This window comes from Triticum aestivum, chromosome 3B (assembly GCF_018294505.1).
Source record: "Triticum aestivum cultivar Chinese Spring chromosome 3B, IWGSC CS RefSeq v2.1, whole genome shotgun sequence".
In the NCBI taxonomy this organism is placed as follows: domain Eukaryota; kingdom Viridiplantae; phylum Streptophyta; class Magnoliopsida; order Poales; family Poaceae; genus Triticum; species Triticum aestivum.
In genome coordinates, this window is record NC_057801.1 from 235,150,496 (window position 1) to 235,173,033 (window position 22,538).

Genomic DNA, 22,538 nt, shown 5'->3' on the forward strand with positions numbered 1-22,538 from the left:
ATATAAACTACATACGGATGTATATAGACGTATTTTAAAGTATAGATTCGTCCATTTTGCTTCTATGTAGTCCATATTAAATGGAATCTCTAAAAAGACTTATATTTAGGAACGGAGGAAGTACAACTTCAAAGAGGCCTGCCTTTGTTTCGCACTGTCAGGCATGCAGCAGGAGATGGAGCTGCCACAGGCTGGTATGCTCTTCATGGGAGGACAGCTCATCACCTCCACTTCCCTCACGGGACGATGAGTATCTCAATAGTTGGTGCACTTGTGCTGCCGAGTTTCTTAGTTCAGGGTCTAGGATTTCATGGGTCAATGTACGTTTGTCTTCTTCATCCTGACCGATCGTGCATGTGGGGAGAGGCAACAAAGGGTGTGTTTGAATGAGCCAAATGGAATGGAATGGAGTTTCATGGTTGAACGGATCGGTTTCATCCTTATTTGAAAGATCCGGTTTTAACCGGCTTCATTGATTTAGGAGAAAGCATACGGGAAACAGCGGGGATCAAGTGATCATGGGCACAAGAGAGGTGTGCAAACGGATAGCAAAAAGTAAAAGAAACATAAGAGAAAGTAAATTGGGAGGCCTTTGACGCGCTATCTCGCAGTGGCGTCCCCGAACGGGAGCTCTAAGCATGTCGCTCCGGCGAGTCTTCATTGTGCAAGATCCAGCTTGATAGCCTGAAGGACGTCGTCTGCAGTGGCATTTTAGCTCTGAAAACACAAGCATTCCTCTCCTTCCAAATGTGCCAGGCGATCAGAAGCACGCCGGTCAGTGTGCGTCTGATCATCTCCTGGCAGTGCTGCAGAGAGTAGTGGTGCGGCGGCTTGACATGTCTCATGGCCTCGCAACCATTCTAGGTTGAGGCAGATATCCAAATCGTCCAGGAGAAGGGGCATTCCCACATGAGGTGCGACGCAGATTCCATGCTTCTGGTACATAGACTGCAGAAATAAATACCCGTTTGGCCAGCCCCGCCTCTGTAGTCTGTCATTGCACCAAAGCCTGTTCTTGTGAAGCAGCCACGCGAACATCTTGACAGTCCCCGGCGCCCAGCATTTCCAGACGACCTTGTTGTGGCTTGTGCTTGTCATGTCCTTGAAATGCATTCTGTATGCTGCCCGAGCAGAGTAATAGGCGCCACCACCTACTGTCCACGCAATCTGATCGGCCACTTGGTTGTCGAGGGTGATCCCCGAGAGCTGGAGTCGCCGCCAAAGGCGCAGGTATTCGATGATGATGGATGTTGTGTTGCCGTGGCGCGGATCGCTGATCCACTGCTCGTCGGTGAGCGCTGCAGCCACCGTGCGGTTCTTGCGCCTACAGTGCTTGAAAAGGTCCAGAAAGGATGAGCATAGCGGGGTGCCATCCAGCCAGGAGCTTGTCGAGAATCCTGCTTGCTGGCCATCGCCGATCCGGGCCGTCGTGGCTCTCTCAAACATCTCTCTGTCCGTCTTGTCGCATGGCAAGGGGAAAGCCAACCAGGGTCGCGCCGGCTACTGCCAGGATAACCATAACCAGCATAGTCTTAGGGCGGAGCCAAACCGGTGCAGATCAGGTATCCCCAGCCCGCCCTTCTCTACTGGTGAGCACACCGAGCTCCACGCCACTTTGCACTTTCCACCCATCAGCGCTTCGTCCTGCGCCCACAGGAAGCGTCGCCGAGCCTTGTCGATTTCCTTCAGTACCCTCTTCGGCAGCGAAAGTTGGCAGGACAGAGAGCACCGTTCGCACCAGAACGCGCCGGCCTGCCAAATTCATCAACTTGCCCTTCCATCCCACAAGATCGGTTTCCTTCATCTGTTTGGTGTTTGGTTGAAGGTACAAAATGTTATTGTTTCGCTCTTGTGTTTGGTTGGAAAGATGGAATGAGACAAGTTTGATTCAGCTCACCTCTTGCATCGAGATGATGAGATTGCCTCCCATATGTAGATGTTGTACAATCAAAACAAATTTCAGCAACATACTATTTGATTTGGATTTTTGGTAATATACTCAATTTTTCAATTGCAATTTATTCGTATTTCTAGCGCAATCAGTTAATATACACTCGCAAGCATAACAAGTATATACGTCAATTCACTGCTCAATTTGACAGTATAAACATACTGGATCACAGTGCTAAAGGTAGAGATTTTAATATTAGACAGAGATAGAGAAAGAGATAAATAGATAGATAGGTAATGTAGGTAGATAGACAGACAGATGTATACATCAAAAGCTAAATCATAAACAATAACACTTTCCATGTAACACATGTTCTTGCAAGTACATTTGCTACACAGTTTTGTCATTGCTTAACGCTTTGTAATGTCAGCTATTGCACTCTTCTTCTCATTCAAGTATATGCCTGTATACATATTTCAACAAAACTGAGCTACCTTCCTGCTGGCTTCAATTTGCTTTCTCTATATGCATGTATGAGCAAGACTAGGGAATACAGACCAGACCAGTCCAGAAAAAATGATGACCAGGTCTGTAACCCATCTCCTATGATGTTAGTCCCGTAACGTCCCATGCAATCAGAAACAAAAATCCGATAGGTAAGAGAGTTCCCATCAGCCGAACAGCTAGGCCGAGCGCCAGATTGTCAAACTGTACTGACGAGATGTTCAAAGCTGACATCAATGCAGCTCCAAGGAATGAACCTAATGTCGAACTGAGGTTGTTAATGGACATGAACAGAGCAAACAGTGTGCCCTCGATTCCAGGTGGGCAAAGCTGTCCTGAGAGGATTAGGAACGGCATCATCCTACCAAATGTAGATAATAAAGTTAGAAACACTGTTGTGTAGATGTGTACATAAGATGTCTGATCTTCAGCCATGAGTGCAATAATGGATTCATACTGGATAGATTGAACAATTTCTTCATTTTTTCGATTGCTCTTTTGCAATTTTGATTAAGAGAACAGTATGAACCTACTAGCCAATGTCAATTATCATACTTGGTAAAAGTGAAGAATTTCCTCCGTTGCGAAAAAGAACATACAGTGATCTAAAGCAATTAATGACAGACAGGTCACACTGAACCATGAGCTCAAGAAGCATTCATGAGCGCCACTTGATTGACACTCGCCCAAATAAAGGGAAATAAAATAAGAGTATGCCTGGAGTATCTGTCTAGATTTAATTGAAACAAATAAGTTTAAGTTGGTGCCTAATGAGTTACCACGACACTAAAATCTTCTAAATACAAGATTAGTCAATGAAGGATCAGCAACTCTGGGCAGCAACTTAGCATGTATAACAGAAACGCATCTCAACTGGTTCTCTAAACTACAGGTCAAGCAGATCACTCAGTTTATGGTTTGCAATCTACTCCCTCCGTCCCATAATATAAGATCATTTTGCAAGCTTGGGATGGAGGGAATAGTTCATAGGAGTATGAAAGAAATGACAGCTAGAGGATATACTTGAATTGGTTGATTGCATCGGCCAAAGCAGAGACCAACAGCACCATGTATTTGTCTGCTATTCCATACTGAATATGTAATCTTGACACCAGTAAAATGTCCAATACAGTAATTATCACAAGGCCAACATGTGCAAACCTGTAAAATAAGGACAGCAGTTATTAAAGGTGGCACATGTTAGTACCTAATAACTTTAAAAAAGTGAATAGATTTGCATTGTAGCCAATTACGCCCCAAGAATTATGTCAGTTTTTTAACAACATTAATAAAAGAGCATACACTCACTAAAACACTGACCAAAAGGTGATGAATAAATGGCTTATACCAAAAATACCAAGATGAAAATTCAGTGCAACTCATTCAAATCATGGACAGCCAACTTACACAAAAGTTTATAGAAAGTTTCAGTTAGTACATTAAGCATATATACATAATATTTCAACTTCCTTTAAACAAGCTATGGCACTAATATAAATAGTGTTTTGACATTTGCAGAAGATAAACAGCTTGAAAAAATGACTTGCATAAGAACATTCCTGAGTTTTTTATGCTTTATAAGTAGCGGTTGTAGATATATGTGCCAAGCATTAGACTGAACCACCCAATCACACGTGCAGTCCCTAGGAAGGATGCCTCCAGATGTAGAACCTCCGTTTGATAATAGAACGTAACTGTTGAGATATTTGGAACTGCTGCATTTGAAATGAAAAACCATGCCATAGGTCTAGAGAAAAGAAAAAAGGAAGTTACCGGTTAGGCTCTTCAGTGAAAGAGGCAAACATCAGAGAAAATGAAATTGCAGGGTTAATTACCGCAAAATTGCTGGCTGCTTAAAAGCAGTGCATAAACTGACTAAGGCTGATTTCAGAGATGAGTATAAATCAACTGATTTATTGTGCTTCTCATGAGCTTCAGATCGTTTGGATAATGATCTCCTTTTGCTCTTTTTACGAGCACCCTTTCGCTTCCTAGTGCCCTCATATTTAAAAGATTCACCTGAGCCTTGTCCAGCAAAAGCACTATGAATATTCTGACCATCAGCATGATCATGTGCGGCGTTATCTGTCGTGCTTTCAAATCCTTTTGGAGATTCCTTAAGGAAAACACATGTAACTAGTTGGAACAGTGGAAGAGCAGAGAACATAATATAAATAGCATTTATTGGGAGATTGGACAATGCGTATCCTCCCAATAAGCTCCCAAATAGCCATTCATGACCAAGATAATGACTGGAGATCACCAGCAAATTCTGGCCTGAAAAGAGAATAATTCAGGTTTCAAAGCATTGTATTGGAGTACTTGCTATATGTTATGACCGGCCGGACATACGGCCGCACGAGGCCCACCGGGCAATCTTAGCCCGCAAGTTATCTTAGTTTTTATTTCACATTGTGGTTATATATACAACTTGTAAGACTATTTTGAGATTCAAGCAATAAGACTATTTCTATTGCCCGGCTCCCAGAGGAGCCGGAACCCTAAAACCCTAGCCGCCTCCTTCCTTCGCCGCCGCCACACGCGCCAGGACGGCGCCACGCCGCCGGCCGCCGCGCTCAAGCCCTCGCCCTCCTCCCTCCTTCACCTACAGCTTACGGCCAAGACCGGGCAGAACCCTAGCTCCTAACACCTTGGTATCAGCTACCTGGGTTTCAACCATGTCATCGCCACCACCAATCCCGCCGCCACCCCCACCGTCGCCGCTGCCCACCAACACCCCCACCGCCGCTGCCACCGCCGCCGCCGCATCCTCGCCGAGCGCCACGGCCTCGCTGGCCCTTCCCTCGGCGCCGATCGCCCCCAACCCCGGCACGACGCCGGGCCAGCCATCGCCCCCGTCCAGAATTCACCGCCATCACCATCCACCATGCCGAACCAGTTCTCCCCGGAGGCCATGGCCGGCGTGCTCAATGACCTGGTGCTCGCGGTCCAGGGCATACGCCTGTATTTGGCCAGCCCGTACGGGCCGCCACCGCCGCTACCTCCGGCCGTTCCCTCGGGACAACCGGCACTGCCGTGGTACTCCGTCCCCGCGGCCATCGCCGGGGGCTACCCGGCGCTACCGTCGCTGGCCGCTCCAACGCCGCCCTGGCCCCCAGTGGCCGACGCCCGCGCTTGCGGCGCCACCCGCGCCGTCAGCGCCCGCCCAAGGCCCGCAGTGGCCGGCCTGGCCCGCGCCACCCCCCGCCTCGCCGTCCCTACCGGCAGCCACGGTGCAGGTTCCGCCGCCGCCGCCCAGCCCTAGCCTGGGCCGATCCACGCCGGGCGGTCTTCCGATCCAGGAGGTCCGGTTTCCATCGTCACCATCTCCGCTTCCGGGTTGGCTCAACGGGACGTCGCCCCCGCCGGTTTACACAGAGGCCAAGGAGTCGTCGGTTCCCCAGTTGCAGCCCGGGGCCTCGTCGGGCTCCACGGGGGCCTACGCCGGCCTTCCCACCCTGGACCGGGCGCCGTCATCAGCGCTCCGCATCGCCGAGTCGGTGGGCCATGGCGCGCCAAACCAGCAGCCGCCCCAGTTCGCCAAGATCGACTTCGCCACCTATGACGGCTCGGACGACCCGCTTAACTGACTCAACCAGTGTGACCAGTTCTTCCGTGGGCAGCGCACGCCCGCGTCGGAGCGCACTTGGCTGGCTTCCTACCATCTCCGCGGGGCAGCCCAGACATGGTACTACGCCCTCGAGCAGGACGAGGGCGGCATGCCCCCGTGGGAGCGCTTCCGCGAGCTGTGCCTTCTTCGCTTCGGACCGCCGTTACGCGGGAGCCGACTGGCCAAGTTGGGCCGCCTACCTTTCACCTCCATGGTGCAGGATTTCGCCAACCGCTTCCAAGCCCTGGCGTGTCACGGCCGGGTGTGACGGCCCTATAGCGGGCTGAACTCTTCGTCGGCGGCCTTCCCGACCACATCCGCGTGGACATTGAGATGAAGGGGCCCCAAGACCTTCAGACGGCCATGTACTACACTCGGGCATTCGAGCAGCACGCCCAGGACTTGACGGGGCCATCCGCGCCTCGTGGGGGCCGCCAACCCCCTCGGCCGCCTCCGACTGCACCCGCGTCATCAACTGCAGCACTGGCGGCCACCCCGAGCCCGACGCGCCCATTCAGGCGGCTTACTCAGGCGGAGCAGCTCGAGCGCCGGCTCTTGGGCCTTTGCTTCAACTGTGATGCGCCCTATGCCCCGGGCCATGTCTGCCCGCGCCTCTTCTACTTGGAGACGACGGCGAGACCGAGGATGACACACCGGAGGATGGCCTCGGCGCCCCAGCCGTCGCAGAGCCTGCACCGGCACCCGCGCCCGCTCCGGCCACTGCCCTCGTTGTCTCGCTTCACGCGCTGGCCGGCATCCGTGGACGATGCTCTTACCGGTCACGATCCATGGCGAGCGCCTCGTGGCCCTCCTGGACACAGGTTCCACACATAACTTCCTGTCGGAGACCACCATGCGGCGCCTCGCGTTACAGCCGACAGGCGGGGAGCAGCTGCGGGTCACTGTCGCTAATGGCGACCGTCTACGCTGCCATGGGCTTGCCCGCGACGTGCCCGTCACGATCGGCGTCGAGCACTTCACCATCACCTGCGCCGGCATTGACTTGGGCTGTTTCGACTTCATCCTCGGCGTCGACTTCTTGCGGACTCTCGATACCATCCTTTGGGACTTCGACGCCCTAACGATGACCTTCTGGCATCTCGGCCGCCGCGTCCGCTGGGAGGGCATTGGAGGCACCCCGGCAACGCCCCCGCTCCAGCTGGCGGCGGCCACCACCGAGGCCGAGCATCTGCTATTGGACAACCTCCTGCAGCAGCACCGTGATCTCTTTGAGGAGCCGCAGGGCCTTCCGCCGGCCCGGATCTACGACCACCGTATTCACCTCCTTCCGGGATCGGCCCCTGTGGCCGTACGGCCCTACCGGTATCCTCAGCTGCAGAAGGACGAATTGGAGCGGCAGTGTGCACTCATGCTTGCCGCGGGCATCATCCGTATCTCCACGTCGGCATTCACGGCGCCGGTCCTCCTCGTTCGCAAGTCGGACGGCACGTGGCGTTTCTGCATCGACTACCGCGCCCTTAATGCTCTAACACTGAAGGACAAGTTCCCTATCCCGGTGGTCGATGAGCTTCTCGGCGAGCTGCACGGGGCGCGCTTCTTCACCAAGCTGGATCTCCGGTCGGGGTATCATCAGGTGCGCATGCACCCGGACGACATAGCCAAGACGGCGTTTCGGACTCACCACGGCCACTTTGAGTTCTTGGTGATGCCTTTTGGCCTCTCCAACGCCCCGGCGACCTTTCAGGCCTTGATGAACGATGTCCTCCGGCCCTACTTACGTCGGTTTGTGCTCGTTTTCTTTGATGGCATTCTTATCTACAGCGCCTCTTGGGTAGAGCACCTCCAGCATGTGGGCATCGTCTTCAACGAGCTTCGGGCGCATCACCTTCATCTTAAGCGCTCGAAGTGCTCGTTCGGGACGCCTTCTGTCGCTTACCTCGTCCACGTCATCTCGGCCGAGGGGGTGGCCATGGACGCCAACAAGGTGGCGGCCGTCGCCGCCTGGCCGATCCCGCAGTCTCCGCGGGCTCTTCGCGGCTTCCTGGGCCTCGCAGGGTACTACTGGAAGTTCATCCGAGAGTTTGGCCTCATCGCGGCCCCGCTCACGAGCCTTCTCCGTCGCGACGCCTTCTCTTGGGATGAGGAGGCCACTACAGCGTTCGAGGCCCTCAAGGGGGCCCTCACGACAGGTCCCGTCCTGCAGATGCCTGATTTAGACCTCCCGTTCACCGTCGACTGCGACGCCTCCGGTGCGGGGTTTGGTGCGGTCCTTCATCAGGGCGATGGACCCCTCGCCTTCTTCGGCCGGCCCTTTGCCGCACGCCATCTTAAGCTGGCTGCTTATGAGTGCGAGTTCATTGGGTTGGTGCAGGCAGTGCGCCATTGGTGGCCCTATCTTTGGGGTCGCTCCTTCCGGATCCGCACGGACCATTACAGCCTCAAATTCATGCTGGATCAGAGGCTCTCGACCATGCCGCAGCACCAGTGGATCAGTAAACTCTTCGATTTGACTTCACAGTTGAGTATCGGTCGGGTCGCCTTAACACCGTCGCCGACGCCCTGTCTCGGCGTGACGCCGATGTGGACGACGGTGCGGCTGAGGGGGCGGCCTTCTGCATCATCACCGGGCCCTCCTTCGCCCTCTACGCCGACATCCAGCAGGCGACCGCAGCCGCGGCCGACTCTCCTCCTTCAGTAGTAGCTGGCGGCGGGGGAGCTGGAGGAGCCGTGGCGCCTCGCCGACGGCCTGCTCCTCCATGGGCGCCGGGTCTTTGTTCCAGCGTACGACGATCTTCGTCATCAGGTGATGCGCCTTGCCCACTCGGCGGGCCATGAGGGTGTGCAGAAGACACTCCATCGTCTCCGCGCTAACTTCTACATTCCAGGTGATCGTGCCCTAGTCCGTGACCGGGTACGGTCTTGTGTGACGTGCCAGCGCAACAAAACGGAGACTCTACGGCCGGCTGGCTTGCTTCAGCCTTTGGAGGTGCCATCCTAGGTCTGGGCGGACATCTCCATGGACTTCATCAAGGGCCTCCCCAAGGTGGGCGGCAAGTCCGTCATTCTCACGGTGGTCGATCGCTTCTCCAAGTATGCTCACTTCATCGCGCTCGGCCATCCCTACACAGCGGCGTCTGTCGCTCGGGCCTTCTTCGATGGCATTGTCCGTCTCCACGGGTTCCCTTCTTCGATCGTCAGTGATCGGGACCTCGTGTTCACGGGACATGTGTGGCGCGACCTCTTCCGGCTGGCGGGCGGGAAGCTCCGCCTGAGTACCGCCTTCCACCCTCAGACGGACGGCCAGTCCGAGATCGTTAACAAGGTGATTGCCATGTATTTTGCGTTGTGTTACAGGTGATCGACCTCGCGCATGGGTGGACTGGCTATCATGGGCGGAGTACTGCTACAACACCTCTTATCACTCCGCCCTCCGTGCTACGCCTTTTGAGGTGGTTTATGGCCGGCCACCTCTGCCGATTCTTCCGGTTGATCCGGCCTTGGCGCGGACCGAGGCGGCCGGTGCTCTTCTGAGGAACCATGATAAGATGCTGGCAGAAGTCCGGCAACGCCTCCGTCAGGCCCAGCAGTTGGCCAAACATTACTATGACGGCCACCATCGCGAGGCGGAGTTTGCGGTGGGTGATTGGGTCTAGCTGCATCTACTTCATCGCTCTACGCAGTCCTTGGACCCACGCGCGAAGAGGAAGCTGGGTCCTCGCTATGCCGGTCCCTTTGCTATCCTGGAACGCATTGGGAAGGTGGCTTACCGTCTTCAGCTTCCGGCAGGCGCGCGGATCCATGATGTCTTCCATGTGGGGCTGCTCAAGCCCTTCCGCGGAGAGCCACCCGCGGCCCCACCAACGCTACCGCCGGTCACGGACGGGCGTCTCCTTCCTGAGCCGGAGAAGGCGTTGAAGGCTCAGCTGCGTCGCGGCTCTTGGTACGTGTTGATTCAGTGGGCTGGACTACCAGAGGAGGACGCTACTTGGGAGCAGCGCGAGGAGTTCCGCCAGCACTACCCCGACTTCCAGCTCGAGGACGAGCTGTTTGTGCAGGCGGGGAGAGATGTTATGACCGGCCGAACATACGGCCGCAAGAGGCCCACCGGGCAATCTTAGCCCGCAAGTTATCTTAGTTTTTATTTCACATCGTGGTTATATATACAACTTGTAAGACTATTTTGAGATTCAAGCAATCAGACTATTTCTATTGCCCGGCTCCCAGAGGAGCCGGTACCCTAAAACCCTAGCTGCCTCCTTCCTTCGCCGCCGCCACACGCGCCAGGATGGCGCCACACCGCCGGCCGCCGCGCTCAAGCCCTCGCACTCCTCGCTCCTTCCCCTACAGCTTACGGCCAAGACCGGGCAGAACCCTAGCTCCTAACACTATACAAGGTGAGACAAGAAGCACAAAATTACTCACCCTGCTGATCGAACTGCCTCTGAAATCATTGCATCTATAACAACAGCTGCCATGGCAGATCCCAAGTTCTGTACAATCAACATTAGCGTAAAAAGATTGCTTGAGCTCCTCAAATATTCTGATAGCCCAATGTTAGACTATGTATAACTTCTGTACCTATGTACGTATTGTAATACAACCATTATATATAATGAGATAAGCCACCCCTAGAGGGTTGTGCTGGTTCCCAAAACTTATTGTCTTACATGGTATCACGCTAGGTTACGATCGCTTCCGCTTCTAAACCCTAATACCCGCACTGCCGCCGCAGCCGCCGCCGCCTTCACCGCCGCCGCCGCGCCACCGATCGCGCCGCCGCCATGTCGAGCGCCGCCACCACCGGTTCCACTGCTGCGGGCTTCCTCCCGGCCTCTCTTGCGGCTCTGCTCAACCTCCCGCTCGATGTCGTCTCCGTTCCGGCTCCGATCGGGACAAGGAGCATCGGCTCCGTCTTCTCCACGCCGCCGGCGCCCTCGCTCGGGCGTGACCTCGTGGTCCACACCGCGGCGCCGTCGTCCGCTGCGGATTCCGCAGGCGTCGTCCCGCCGCTCCTGCCGCGAGCGGATCACACCGCCCCGCTGGCGGGGTTGGCGGCGTCCGCCTCGGCCGCGGGCCTTGCGGCGTCCGCACCGGCCGCGAGCTTTGCGGTGCCCGCCCTGGCTGCGGTCCCGCCTCCTCCCGCATCGGCTTCGGTGCCTCCGGCTGCCTCCATGGTGTTTGCACCCCAGGCAGCCTCCTCGATGGGATCGTCTTCGCCGCCGCCGTTTCACTTCGGTCATCTCATCACCATCAAGCTCTCCGCAGACAACTACATCTTCTGGCGTGCGCAGGTTCTCCCGCTCTTGGGGAGTCACTACCTGCTAGGCTACGTCGACGGATCGCTTCCCTGCCCACCCGCGCTGGTAGACAGCGTGCACGGTCCGGTCTACAATCCGGCCCATCGCGTCTGGACGGGGCAGGACCAGGCGAACCTCTCCTCCATCCAGGGGTCGCTCTCGCCAGCAGTTGCCGGCCTTGTTGTCTTCGCGAAGACGTCTCATGAGGCCTGGACCATCCTTGAGCGCACCTTTGCAGCGCAGTCCCAGGCTCGTGTCTCTGCACTCCGTCGTCAGCTTGGAGAGTGTCAGAAGCTTGACTCCACGGCCACTGAGTTCTACAGCAAGGTCAAGGGCCTTGCCGACACATTGGCCTCCATTGGACAGCCCCTCACCGACTCCGAGTTCAACTCGTTTATTGTCAATGGTCTTGATGAGGAGTATGATGCCTTAGTCAAGATCATCAACGAGCGGGGTAACTCGACACCCATGTTGGCACACGAGGTTTTCTCTCGGCTTCTTCTCACTGAGCAACGGGTCGAGACTCGCCGCACCAGGGGCACTGGCTCTCTCTCGGCCAACGTCGCCACCAAGGGTGGCCGCTCTTCTTCATCACCCCGGTCTCCCTTGGGGCTGCCACCGTCGCCCGCCTCGGCCCCCCCACCTACTGCGACCTTACCGGGGGCTGGCGGTCCACGTGTGTGTCAGCTTTGTGGCCGCGATGGGCACTGGGCCTCCAAGTGTCATAAGCGCTTCCAGCGAAGCTTCCTTGGTCTTGGCAATGACGGCAAAGATACACGCAACAATGCCCGTCAGGTCGCCATGGCTGATCGTCCCGCGCCGCAGAAGCACCAGGGACACACTCAGTCCTACTCCATCGATCCACACTGGTACATGGACTCTAGGGCGACAGAGCATCTGACCAGCGAGATGGGGAAGCTTCACACTCGTGAACCCTATCATGGCTCCGACAAGATCCACACCGCCAATGGAGCAGGTATGCACATCTCTCATATTGGTCAAGCATCTCTTCTCACTAGACATGCCAATAGGAGTCTTCAGCTTCGCAATGTTCTTCGCGTTCCATCTGTGACCCGCAATCTTCTTTCAGTTCCTAAACTCACACGTGATAATAATGTGCTTTGTGAATTTCACCCTTTTGATCTTTTTATTAAGGATCGGGGCACGAGGGACATTCTTCTTAGTGGGCGGTTGTGCCAGGGCCTCTACCGTCTGGAGCATCCTGGCGTCGCTCGCGTTTTCAGTGGAGTTCGGGTCTCTCCGTCACAGTGGCATGCTCGTCTTGGTCACCCGGCCACACCTATTGTCCGTCATATTTTGCGTCGTCATGAGCTTCCTAGTTTGTCTAGTAATAAAGATGTAGCAGTGTGTGATGCTTGTCAGCAGGGGAAGAGTCATCAACTTCCTTTTTCGGAGTCCAGTCGTGAGGTGAAACATCCGTTAGAACTTGTGTTTTCAGATGTATGGGGTCCTGCTCAGACTTCTGTCAGTGGTCATAATTACTATATCAGTTTCGTTGATGCTTATAGTCGCTTTACCTGGCTTTACCTTATTAAACGCAAATCTGATGTGTTTGCTATTTTTGTTCAGTTTCAAAAACATGTTGAACGTCTTCTCAAGCACAAAATTGTTCATGTCCAATCGGACTGGGGGGGCGAGTATCGCAACCTCAACTCCTTCTTTCAGTCGCTTGGGATAGCTCATCGTTTAGCATGTCCACATACACATCAGCAGAATGGTTCAGTCGAACGTAAGCATTGTCATATTGTTGAAGCTGGTCTTACTCTTTTGGCCCATGCATCTGTTCCGTTTCGGTTTTGGAGTGATGCTTTCACCACTGCATGCTTTCTCATCAACCGTACTCCTACTCGTGTTTTAAACATGAAGACTCCCATTGAGGTTCTCCTTAATGAACAACCTGATTATACCTTTCTCAAGGTATTTGGGTGTGCTTGCTGGCCGCATCTTCGTCCATATAACAAGCGCAAGCTTGAGTTTCGTTCTAAGAAGTGTGTTTTCCTTGGCTATAGCTCTCTTCATAAAGGTTACAAATGTCTTCATGTTCCCACTAATCGTGTCTATATATCTCGGGACGTCGTGTTTGATGAGCATGTTTTTCCCTTTGCCAACCTTCCTGTGTCCACTGTCGAACCACCATCCCTGCATTCATCCTCTGTTGCTTCTGACCAATTTGATGATGTTGCATACTCTCCTTTGCTGTTACCTAACCATGGTGCAGGAACCGGACGTGGAGCTCGTTTGGAGCTGTTGGAGGATTCACCATCATCATCGTCGTCTTCTGGTGGGCACGTCGATCGCCCTATGTTGCATGGCATCGATTCGCGTGCCCATGCATGGTCACCCGACGAGCCCGTCGCGCCGAGCATCTCCACTGCTCGGTCTGCTACGCCAGTGATCGCCGAGTCTCCAGCGGCTCGGCCTTTTTCACCAGCGGCCGCCGAGTCGCCCGTGGCTCGGCCCGTCACGCCGTCTTCGCCCGCGGCTCGGGTCCTCACGTCGCCTTCATCAGCGGATCGGCCCGCGACACCGGCCGTGCCACGGCCCACTATGCCGAGCTCGCCATCGGCCCGGTCTGGGATGCCGGAGTCGCCAGCTGCTTCGTCTGCTCTGCCGGTTTCGCCGGTGGGCCGGCCTTCTTCGCCGACTGAGTCCGAGGCTACCGTGCCTGGCTCCTCGTCACCGGCTGACTCATCAACGTCGCCGTCCTCCAGCCCGTTGCAGGCTGCTCCGTCGACCTCGGTGGTTCCTGTGTCTCGACCACATACACGCAGTCGCAGTGGCATTTTCAAACCTAAGGAACGTACGGATGGTACGGTTGCTTGGTTGGTTGCTTGTTTGGCTGCTGCTGTTGCGGATCCATCTTCTGAGCCTCGCTCATATCAGGCTGCCCTGCGCATTCCACATTGGCGAGAGGCTATGGAGCAGGAGTTTCATGCTCTTCTTCGTAACAAGACATGGACTCTCGTTCCTCCACCACCACGGGTAAATGTTATTGACTCAAAATGGGTATTCAAAGTGAAGAAGCATTCGGATGGATCTATTGAGCGTTACAAAGCGCGACTTGTTGCTCGCGGTTTTCGGCAGCGTCATGGTCTTGACTATGAGGACACCTTCAGTCCTGTCGTCAAGCCTACCACTATTCGGCTTCTTCTCTCCATTGCTGTTTCTCGTGGTTGGTCACTTCGTCAACTTGATGTGCAGAATGCCTTTCTACATGGATTTTTGGAGGAAGAGGTTTATATGAAACAGCCGCCTGGTTTCTCTGATCCTGATCGTCCTGACTATATCTGTCGTCTTTCCAAAGCACTATATGGTTTGAAGCAAGCTCCTCGTGCCTGGCATGCCCGCCTTGCCTCTGCCCTTTGTGCTCATGGGTTTGTGCCGTCCACTGCTGACACTTCATTATTTCTTCTACAGAAGCCAGAAGTCACTATGTATCTTTTGGTATATGTCGATGATATTATCCTTGTCAGCTCTTCTCAGTATGCTGCTGATGCTCTTGTCTGCTCTCTTGGTGCTGATTTTGCGGTCAAAGATCTTGGGAAGCTTCACTACTTTCTTGGAGTTGAGGTCACTTCTCGTGCTACTGGTCTTGTCCTTACGCAGAAGAAGTATTCCTTGGAGTTGTTACAAAAAGCCGGCATGCTGAAGTGCAAACCGACCACCACACCCATGTCGTCTACCGACAAGATAACAGCTGTTGATGGTGAGCTTTTGTCTCCTGCGGATGCCACAGAGTACAGAAGCATTGTTGGTGGACTTCAGTACTTGACGATCACGAGACCAGATATCTCTTATGCTGTTAACAGGGTTTGTCAGTATCTTCAGGCTCCCAGAGATACTCATTGGGCTGCTGTTAAACGCATTCTTCGTTATGTTCAGTTCACTCTGACTTTTGGTATGCATATTCGGCCGACTTCCTCTCGGGTCCTTTCGGCCTTCTCTGATGCAGATTGGGCTGGTAGCCCAGATGACAGGCGATCCACGGGGGGTTATGCAATATTCTTTGGCTCTAATTTGATCGCCTGGAGTGCTCGGAAACAGGCTACTGTGTCACGTAGCAGTACTGAAGCTGAGTACAAGGCTGTGGCTAATGCTACTGCAGAGATTATTTGGGTGCAGTCTTTGCTTCAGGAGTTGGGTTTGTCTCAACCACAGCCTCCTATTCTTTGGTGTGATAACATCGGTGCTACATACCTTTCTGCAAATCCAGAATTTCATGCCCGAACGAAACACATTGAAGTTGACTATCACTTTGTACGGGAACGTGTATCACAGAAGCAACTCCAGATCAAGTTTATCTCGTCTAAGGATCAACTTGCAGACATCTTCACTAAGCCTTTACCACTGCCACAGTTTGAGGCTTGTAGGCGCAATCTTACCCTTCTCAGTTCTTTAGAAAGTGGCTAAGATTGAGGGAGGGTGTTAGACTATGTATAACTTCTGTACCTATGTACGTATTGTAATACAACCATTATATATAATGAGATAAGCCACCCCTAGAGGGTTGTGCTGGTTCCCAAAACTTATTGTCTTACACCCAATGATAAGCCATGGAAATAGAGAAAGACCACTAGAAATGATCAAATAGGGTACACGCTTGCTCTGCTTAATTGGAATACAGTCCGACACAATCCTGCAAGCACAATTGATATATGGGTAAGTAAATAAAACCAGGATTTTTTTTATTGAGTGTTCAGGAATATGTCCAGTAATGCATGAACCAACGTATATATGGATGTTGTACAGCTGTCAGCAACAAGTTGTGAACCTTTATCCACAACAGGACAATTAATGTACTGAACATAGCCAGATGGCAATGCTGCAAGATATTGGTAGACATAGTTGGATGAGAGATTATTTTTGGAGAGAAAAGATTGGTTGTCTCTTCCTGAAACATAGATACATGGCATCTCTGTCTATATAGTGGATGCTTAGATCTTTTGATTTTTCCTAGCACGATACAAACTCCGCATGGTTTGACTCCTTTAATCCTACACTTGCTAATACAATAGTTTTTCCTACAAGACTCTCCTTCCTCCCGTTTCCTTGGTGCTGCAAATCCTTGTCTGACACGTGACCATCTTCTGCTACAGGCCTACGATGCACCTATGTCCTTGGCCTCCTTGCGAGACAGCTGACTGCAACCGAACTCTCACTGGCTTGATGCAACATACTAATGCGTATAACAACACCACTACCAAAAAGCAGCGCAACTCTGTGGACACGGAAGTACTAGGGCAATCATAGATCATGGACACTAGCTAGAAATCCGGTTATGAGTTTGATATTACACGGGCCTATGTACTAGAACCGATGAATGCCTTAATTTACAGCAACAAAGGTATTGAACAACAGATATGGGAAATACTTTCTCTCATGTGTTTCCTTTTGCATTTCCATGTTACTGTCATGTGCCCATGAGTACAAATGAACTGTTCTTGTTAATCAATTTTCTATTAAAGTAACTTGAATACAAGCTATGTTCAGATTGTTAGTGATTGGTTCTATTCATGGTAATCTGTAATTAATCAGAAATTGAAAAAAAAACGTTTAGCTCTAGTGGAATAATTACGTATCTATAGCTCCTTAAAAGTCCAGTAATAAACTTGTGTTGTGGTGAACGCCAATATCAAACAATAGCTAAGCTTATGCCTGAAAAAGGCGTAATTCTGAAAACTGAGATGTAACACTCATGATATAGGCCAAGGACAAGAATGATTATTTTGCATCAACCAAGGTTAAATTGTTGGTAAGCTTCGCTTCATATAAAGCAACGAACAAAAGGTAACATTACCCATATATAGGTTTTATGCTCCAAGGGAAAAATGCAGCAGAGACCAAAAACTGTGATGTTGAGGGTGACAGCTTCATGATGTCCTTCATTTGATTTTGATATGAGACAGCTGTCCAGACAAAAGATCTGAAACCCTAAAACATTGAAGAACACATATTAGAACATTTAAAATGTTAGCATGTTCTTATTTGTGAAGCATTCAAGAAAACAAACAGATTTGAAGGAGGGCCTCTTTAGTTATGCTGAATTCAGACATGGAATTTGCAACCGAGACATATCAACAAAGCATGCAAGTTGAACAAGAGCTAAGGATATGAATGAACAACCTTGGCCCCCTACATGACACCTTAAGGTATTTGACATGACACCAAGGCTCACTATCCCGTGCAATTATCACATCAAGTAGTTTTAAGGAATCACAATCCAAGGCAAGACTCGCCAACACTTTGATAGTTTCGCATTTCCATGGGGCAGAGAATGATTTATGATTTATTGATTCTAACCAAATTTCTTAAGCGCAATTGAGTCTCTATACAGACAGTGACTGATTTGACAGCACAGACAGTGACTGATTTGACAGCACATAAACGCTTCGCAACAAGATAAAATTAGTGTGATGTCTACAAAAGAATATTAAAAATAGGGATCCAGGCATCCTTCATCTTGCGTGTTCTGGAAACATAAATTACGAAATGATCCTACGGACACACATATGAGCGGTAGGTCTATCTAAATCAACGGTGCGTGTGCGGAGAAATGGGTGCGATTACAAGGAGCGTCAAGGTGCCGGAGAGAGGAAGAGATCAGGAGAAGGGACATAACTAAAAAGAATTTCTATTGATAATAATACTAATTCAGACACCAAGTACATTCGATTCCAGAGACCAATTCACACCTAGACTGGCTAGAATCAGCCGAGCAAAGCTCTGATTCTGATGGCTAGCACGATTTACACTAACAGCTGAGCTACACTGATTCTGGTGCCCTGCCATGGGTCGTTCATTCAGTTGGTCCATACGAAGTAGGGGCACACGGGTCCCATGGCCGGCGTCCAGTTGCCACACCCGAAGAAGCACTTGCCCTGCATCGGCCCTGGCACAGACACCACGCCTCCTCTGGTCGGTACCCTGCAGTAGCAGAAGCACGTCGCAGAGGAGCTGCCGCAGGGGCTTATCATGTGTGGCTGCGGCGGCTGCTGCTTCTGCTGGATCAGCGGCGGCGCCAGCGCCGATGAGCCACCGCAAGGGCTTGTGCGAAGCTGCGGCGACTGCTGCTTCTGCTGGATCATCAGCAGCGGCGCCAGCGCAGATGAGCCACCGCAAGAGCTTGTGAGAAGCTTCGGGGGCTGCTCCTTCTGCTGGATCGGCGGCGGCGGCCCCAGCGAACCGGTGATGGTCATCTTGACCCCGCGCCGCATCAGCTCAACAAGAAGCCGAGCCGTGTTGCGCGCGTCGTCCAGTCCGCAGTGCAGGCGGCCCTCCCAATCCAGTCCCGCTGCCCTGACCGCCTCCTGAAGGGTGACCCGCCCTCCGCCGCCGAGCGCCGCCTGGAAGGGGACCCTCAGGTTGATCCAGCGATCGAAGTAGGAGGGCTTCTCGATCCCCTTGAAGCGGCACTCGGACTCGAGCATGGTGCGGCAATCCCAATCTCCCCAGGTCACGACGGCCAAGCTGCCTCCCCCCGCCGTCGCCGCCTTCAGCCAAGAGTCGTGCATCCAGAGCGCCTCGCCGAGATCCACGCCGCCGTCGACGTCCTCCTGCCGGATGCCGGTGAGTTCCCTACAAAATTGGGTTAGCACAGGGTGATGTTTTGGACGAACGTACCTGCGAAACGCGGACTGGATGCAGCCGGTGGCGCCGTCGACGAGCACGGCGGGGAACTCAATGATTTCCTGCGAAAAGATCCGCGTGTCTTTCACGCACGTCGCCTCGAAGTCCACCACCACGAAGAAGTCGAAATCTTGGACCAGCCCCTGCCCGCGCGCCGCCATGATCGCTGCCATGTTCGACGAGGTGCGCGCAAACTCCGAGAGTCGAGATTGGGGAAACTAGGGCGGCGAAGATCGGGGAAATACGGAGTCGAGAAAGTTGGGAGTCGAGAAACTAGGGCAGCGATGGTCGGGGAAAGTTGGGATCGAAATCTGATTTGTTTCCTCGTCACGCTTGGGGCAGGCACAATTTCTAATCCAATCCGATACTTTTCGGATTGGCGCTCTTTTTTTTTAACGTGGTTGGCGCTCTTTTTTTTTCGGGGGCGCTATTTCTAATCCAATCAACAAATCAAAGGATGTGAGAGCAACTCTCGACCCAGCACGCCGACCCAAACGGACGCGCGTCCGCTGCCGACCCATTCCCAGCTTTTTTGTGTGCTGGCATGTGTGCCGACCGCTGGCGAGTGCGGCAGCATACTGTGTGGTGATATTTTTTAAAGCCGGCATTGTATGCCGGCGCTGGTATAGTGCCGGCATGAGACATGACCGTGGGCCTTTTTTAAAATTTGAGTGCGGACATGAAATGGGTCGGCGCATTGAGCGTACTGCCGACCCAAATCTAAAACAGGGCGGACGTCGGGCGGGCGGCCAACCCAAACGGACAAAAAACGGACAAATGTGTCATCCGTGTTCGTTGGAGTTGCTCTGATTAGAGGGGAAAAGACCAATGGATATGCTAGAAGACTCGTTTGACTCTTCTTCACCTTCACATGTTCATGTTTAGTTGGTTTTGTTGGAATGTCTAAAAAGAAGTTGGTTGTGTTGGAGTTTCTTTTTGATGTATCTCGCTACCGGGCTACTTCTACTCTACTCTAGAGCCTGAGAGCGTCTACAGCCGAACACCCCAAACCCGTGTTAAATGTCTGGGCAAACAGCCCGGTCATTAACCAGTCAAAAACCGACCTACCCGGGCGTCTCAAACTGCCCTCAAATCATCAGGTTGTTCGGAGCCGTCATATCCAGGCGCGTCCACCACGTCAGCCAGGTCCACCCTGACCCCCCTTCGTCCCCACAAAACCCACCAATCCGAAAACCCTAACTCAGTTCACTCCGCTCTCACACAGTCTCTTCTTCTCCCCTTACTTCGATTTCGACCCACTCCAATGACTCTGACGACCATGTCGAGTGCCGACAGCCGCTCCGACTCCGACCTCGATGTCGACGAGGAGCTGGCCCTCCGCATTGCCCTCGAGAGGTCCAACATGGACACAGGGGCAGTTTCAGATCTGCCACCTCACATCTTCCCCACCAGCACAACGCGGATGCCAGAGTTGGCCCCTTTGGCCCACATGCAGCTCTGCGAGGGCTACACAGTTCGTGCCACTCCCACACTGTCACCTGCCCCCGCCGACCGCTGCTCCGCAAGGGGCAGCAGTGGGTGCTTGTGCCCTCCCCGCAGGCCCGGACGCGCACGCCGGAATTGGAGGCGCGCGCTGCTTGCCGTGAGAGGCAGCAGGCAAGGGAGAGGGACGCGGCAAAGCAATCCGTGCGCCACAACCGCAGGTTGCCGCCGAAGCCCGACGAGGACGAGTGTTTCCTCGCTTGGGTCTTCTGTCGGTTGCTTACAACGGTGGAGACAGACGCACGGGAACTCCGCCGGAAGAACGCCAAGGCGCTCAGGCTTGCCATTGAGCAGTTGGAGCACGAGGCGACAGTGGCGGCTCGGCTCGCGAAGGTCAAGCGGTAACAGGAGAGGGGCCGTCCGGCGGCTCAAAGTGCTCATCGTCCTCTTCGACTCCTCCTCCGATGACAGCGATGACTACGGCGCCTCATTTGACGACTCGAATGATCCTCCACCAGCCGCCGACGCCTATAACTGCGTCGTCGACCAAAAGAGGAAAGGGTCGGCGAGGAAGTGGTGAAGATCCACCTTCCGCGCTTTAATTTTAAGTTTTTAGATGTAGTTTAAACTTGTCCGTCGTTTATGTGCATTATGTGAACTTTGGCAATCTTTTGAAGATCCGTTGGTGATCTTTTGGTGAACGGATTGTGCATTTCTATGTACGATTGTACGTTTGTTTCATGATCTATATAGTTTTATCCACATTGCATGGTTTAGTATGGATATAGAGGATCGGTTATGAGATACACTGATATGGATGACGCTTTTTGAGGACTGACCTATCAGTGCCCGCAGACGTGTCCGGACAGTACGCGGGCGTTTGAGGGCCCAGATTTGCCATGTCCGGATGTAGATGCTCATAGAGCATCTTCAACGAATGATGTAAAACTTGGTGATGTAAAAATGATTATAGGCTAGAAGAGATAAGGTGTTTGGACATCGTGGCTGCGGTTGCCTTTTCATATGCCCAAAAACTGGTGCCCAAAAGAATGAAAAGCAACTGAAACATGAAATCCAATGGTAGAGAGGTCGGGAGCTCCGATCGGGACCAACGACTCGGCGGCGGTCGGTTCGGTAGATTAGAGGACACCCGACCACTAATAAGCCTCGACGGCCGACATGGTGCAATAGCGACCATCTCGATGCTGGTGAGTTCCCTGCAAAACTGGGTGTAGGATCGAAAGTATGTCTAGAGGGGGTGATTAGACTACTTGACCAAATAAAAATCTATCATTTTCCCAATTTTAGTTCTAGGCAGGTTTTAGCAACTTAGCACGGTTCAAGCAATCTTAACACAATTCAAGCAAGCATGCAAAGAGTATATGAGCAACGGAAAGTAAAGCATGCAACTTGCAAGAATGTAAGGGAAGGGTTTGGAGAGTGCGAACGCAATAGGAGACACATATGTTTTTGTCGTGGTTCCGATAGGTGGTGCTATCGTACATCCACGTTGATGGAGACTTCAACCCACGAAGGGTAACGGTTGCGCGAGTCCACGGAGGGCTCCACCCACGAAGGGTCCACGAAGAAGCAACCTTGTCTATCCCACCATGGCCATCGCCCACGAAGGACTTGCCTCACTAGCGGTAGATCTTCACGAAGTAGGCGATCTCCTTGCCCTTACAAACTCCTTGGTTCAACTCCACAATCTTGTCGGAGGCTCCCAAGTGACACCTAGCCAATCTAGGAGACACCACTCTCCAAGAAGTAACAAATGGTGTGTTGATGATGAACTCCTTACTCTTGTGCTTCAAATAATAGTCTCCCCAATACTCAACTCTCTCTCACAGGATTTGGATTTGGTGGAAAGAAGATTTGAGTGGAAAGCAACTTGGGGAATGCTAGAGATCAAGATTCATATGGTAGGAATGGAATATCTTGGTCTCAACACAAGTGTAGGTGGTTCTCTCTCAGAAAATGTATGTTGGAAGTGTAGGCATGTTCTGATGGCTCTCTCCACGAATGAAGAGTGGGTGAAGGGGTATATATAGCCTCCACACAAAATCTAACCGTTACACACAACTTACCAAACTCGGTGGGACCGAATTGCGAAACTCGGTCAGACCGATTTAGAAAATCATGTGACCGTTAGGATTTTCGGTGGGACCGACATGCAACTCGGTAG

At 52.6% G+C, this 22,538-nt stretch overlaps 1 protein-coding gene and 1 pseudogene across 1 annotated transcript; both read right to left on the reverse strand.

Moving 5' to 3' along the window:
• Nucleotides 1–2,210: 2,210 nt before the first annotated feature.
• Nucleotides 2,211–17,664, reverse strand: LOC123069494 (probable folate-biopterin transporter 4; annotated as a pseudogene).
• A 235-nt stretch (nt 17,665–17,899) lies between these two features.
• Nucleotides 17,900–19,232, reverse strand: LOC123069493 (ERI1 exoribonuclease 2-like). The gene has a single exon (XM_044492370.1). The coding sequence runs from the start codon at nt 19,081–19,083 to the stop codon at nt 18,085–18,087; it is 999 nt and encodes a 332-aa protein (XP_044348305.1). The 5' UTR covers nt 19,084–19,232; the 3' UTR covers nt 17,900–18,084.
• Between the last annotated feature and the right edge of the window lie 3,306 nt (nt 19,233–22,538).

What these genes read in the sequence shown, in the direction of transcription:
- LOC123069493 (XM_044492370.1), bottom strand. Translation starts at nt 19,083, where the DNA reads ATGGCAGCGATCATGGCGGCGCGCGGGCAGGGGCTGGTCCAAGATTTC.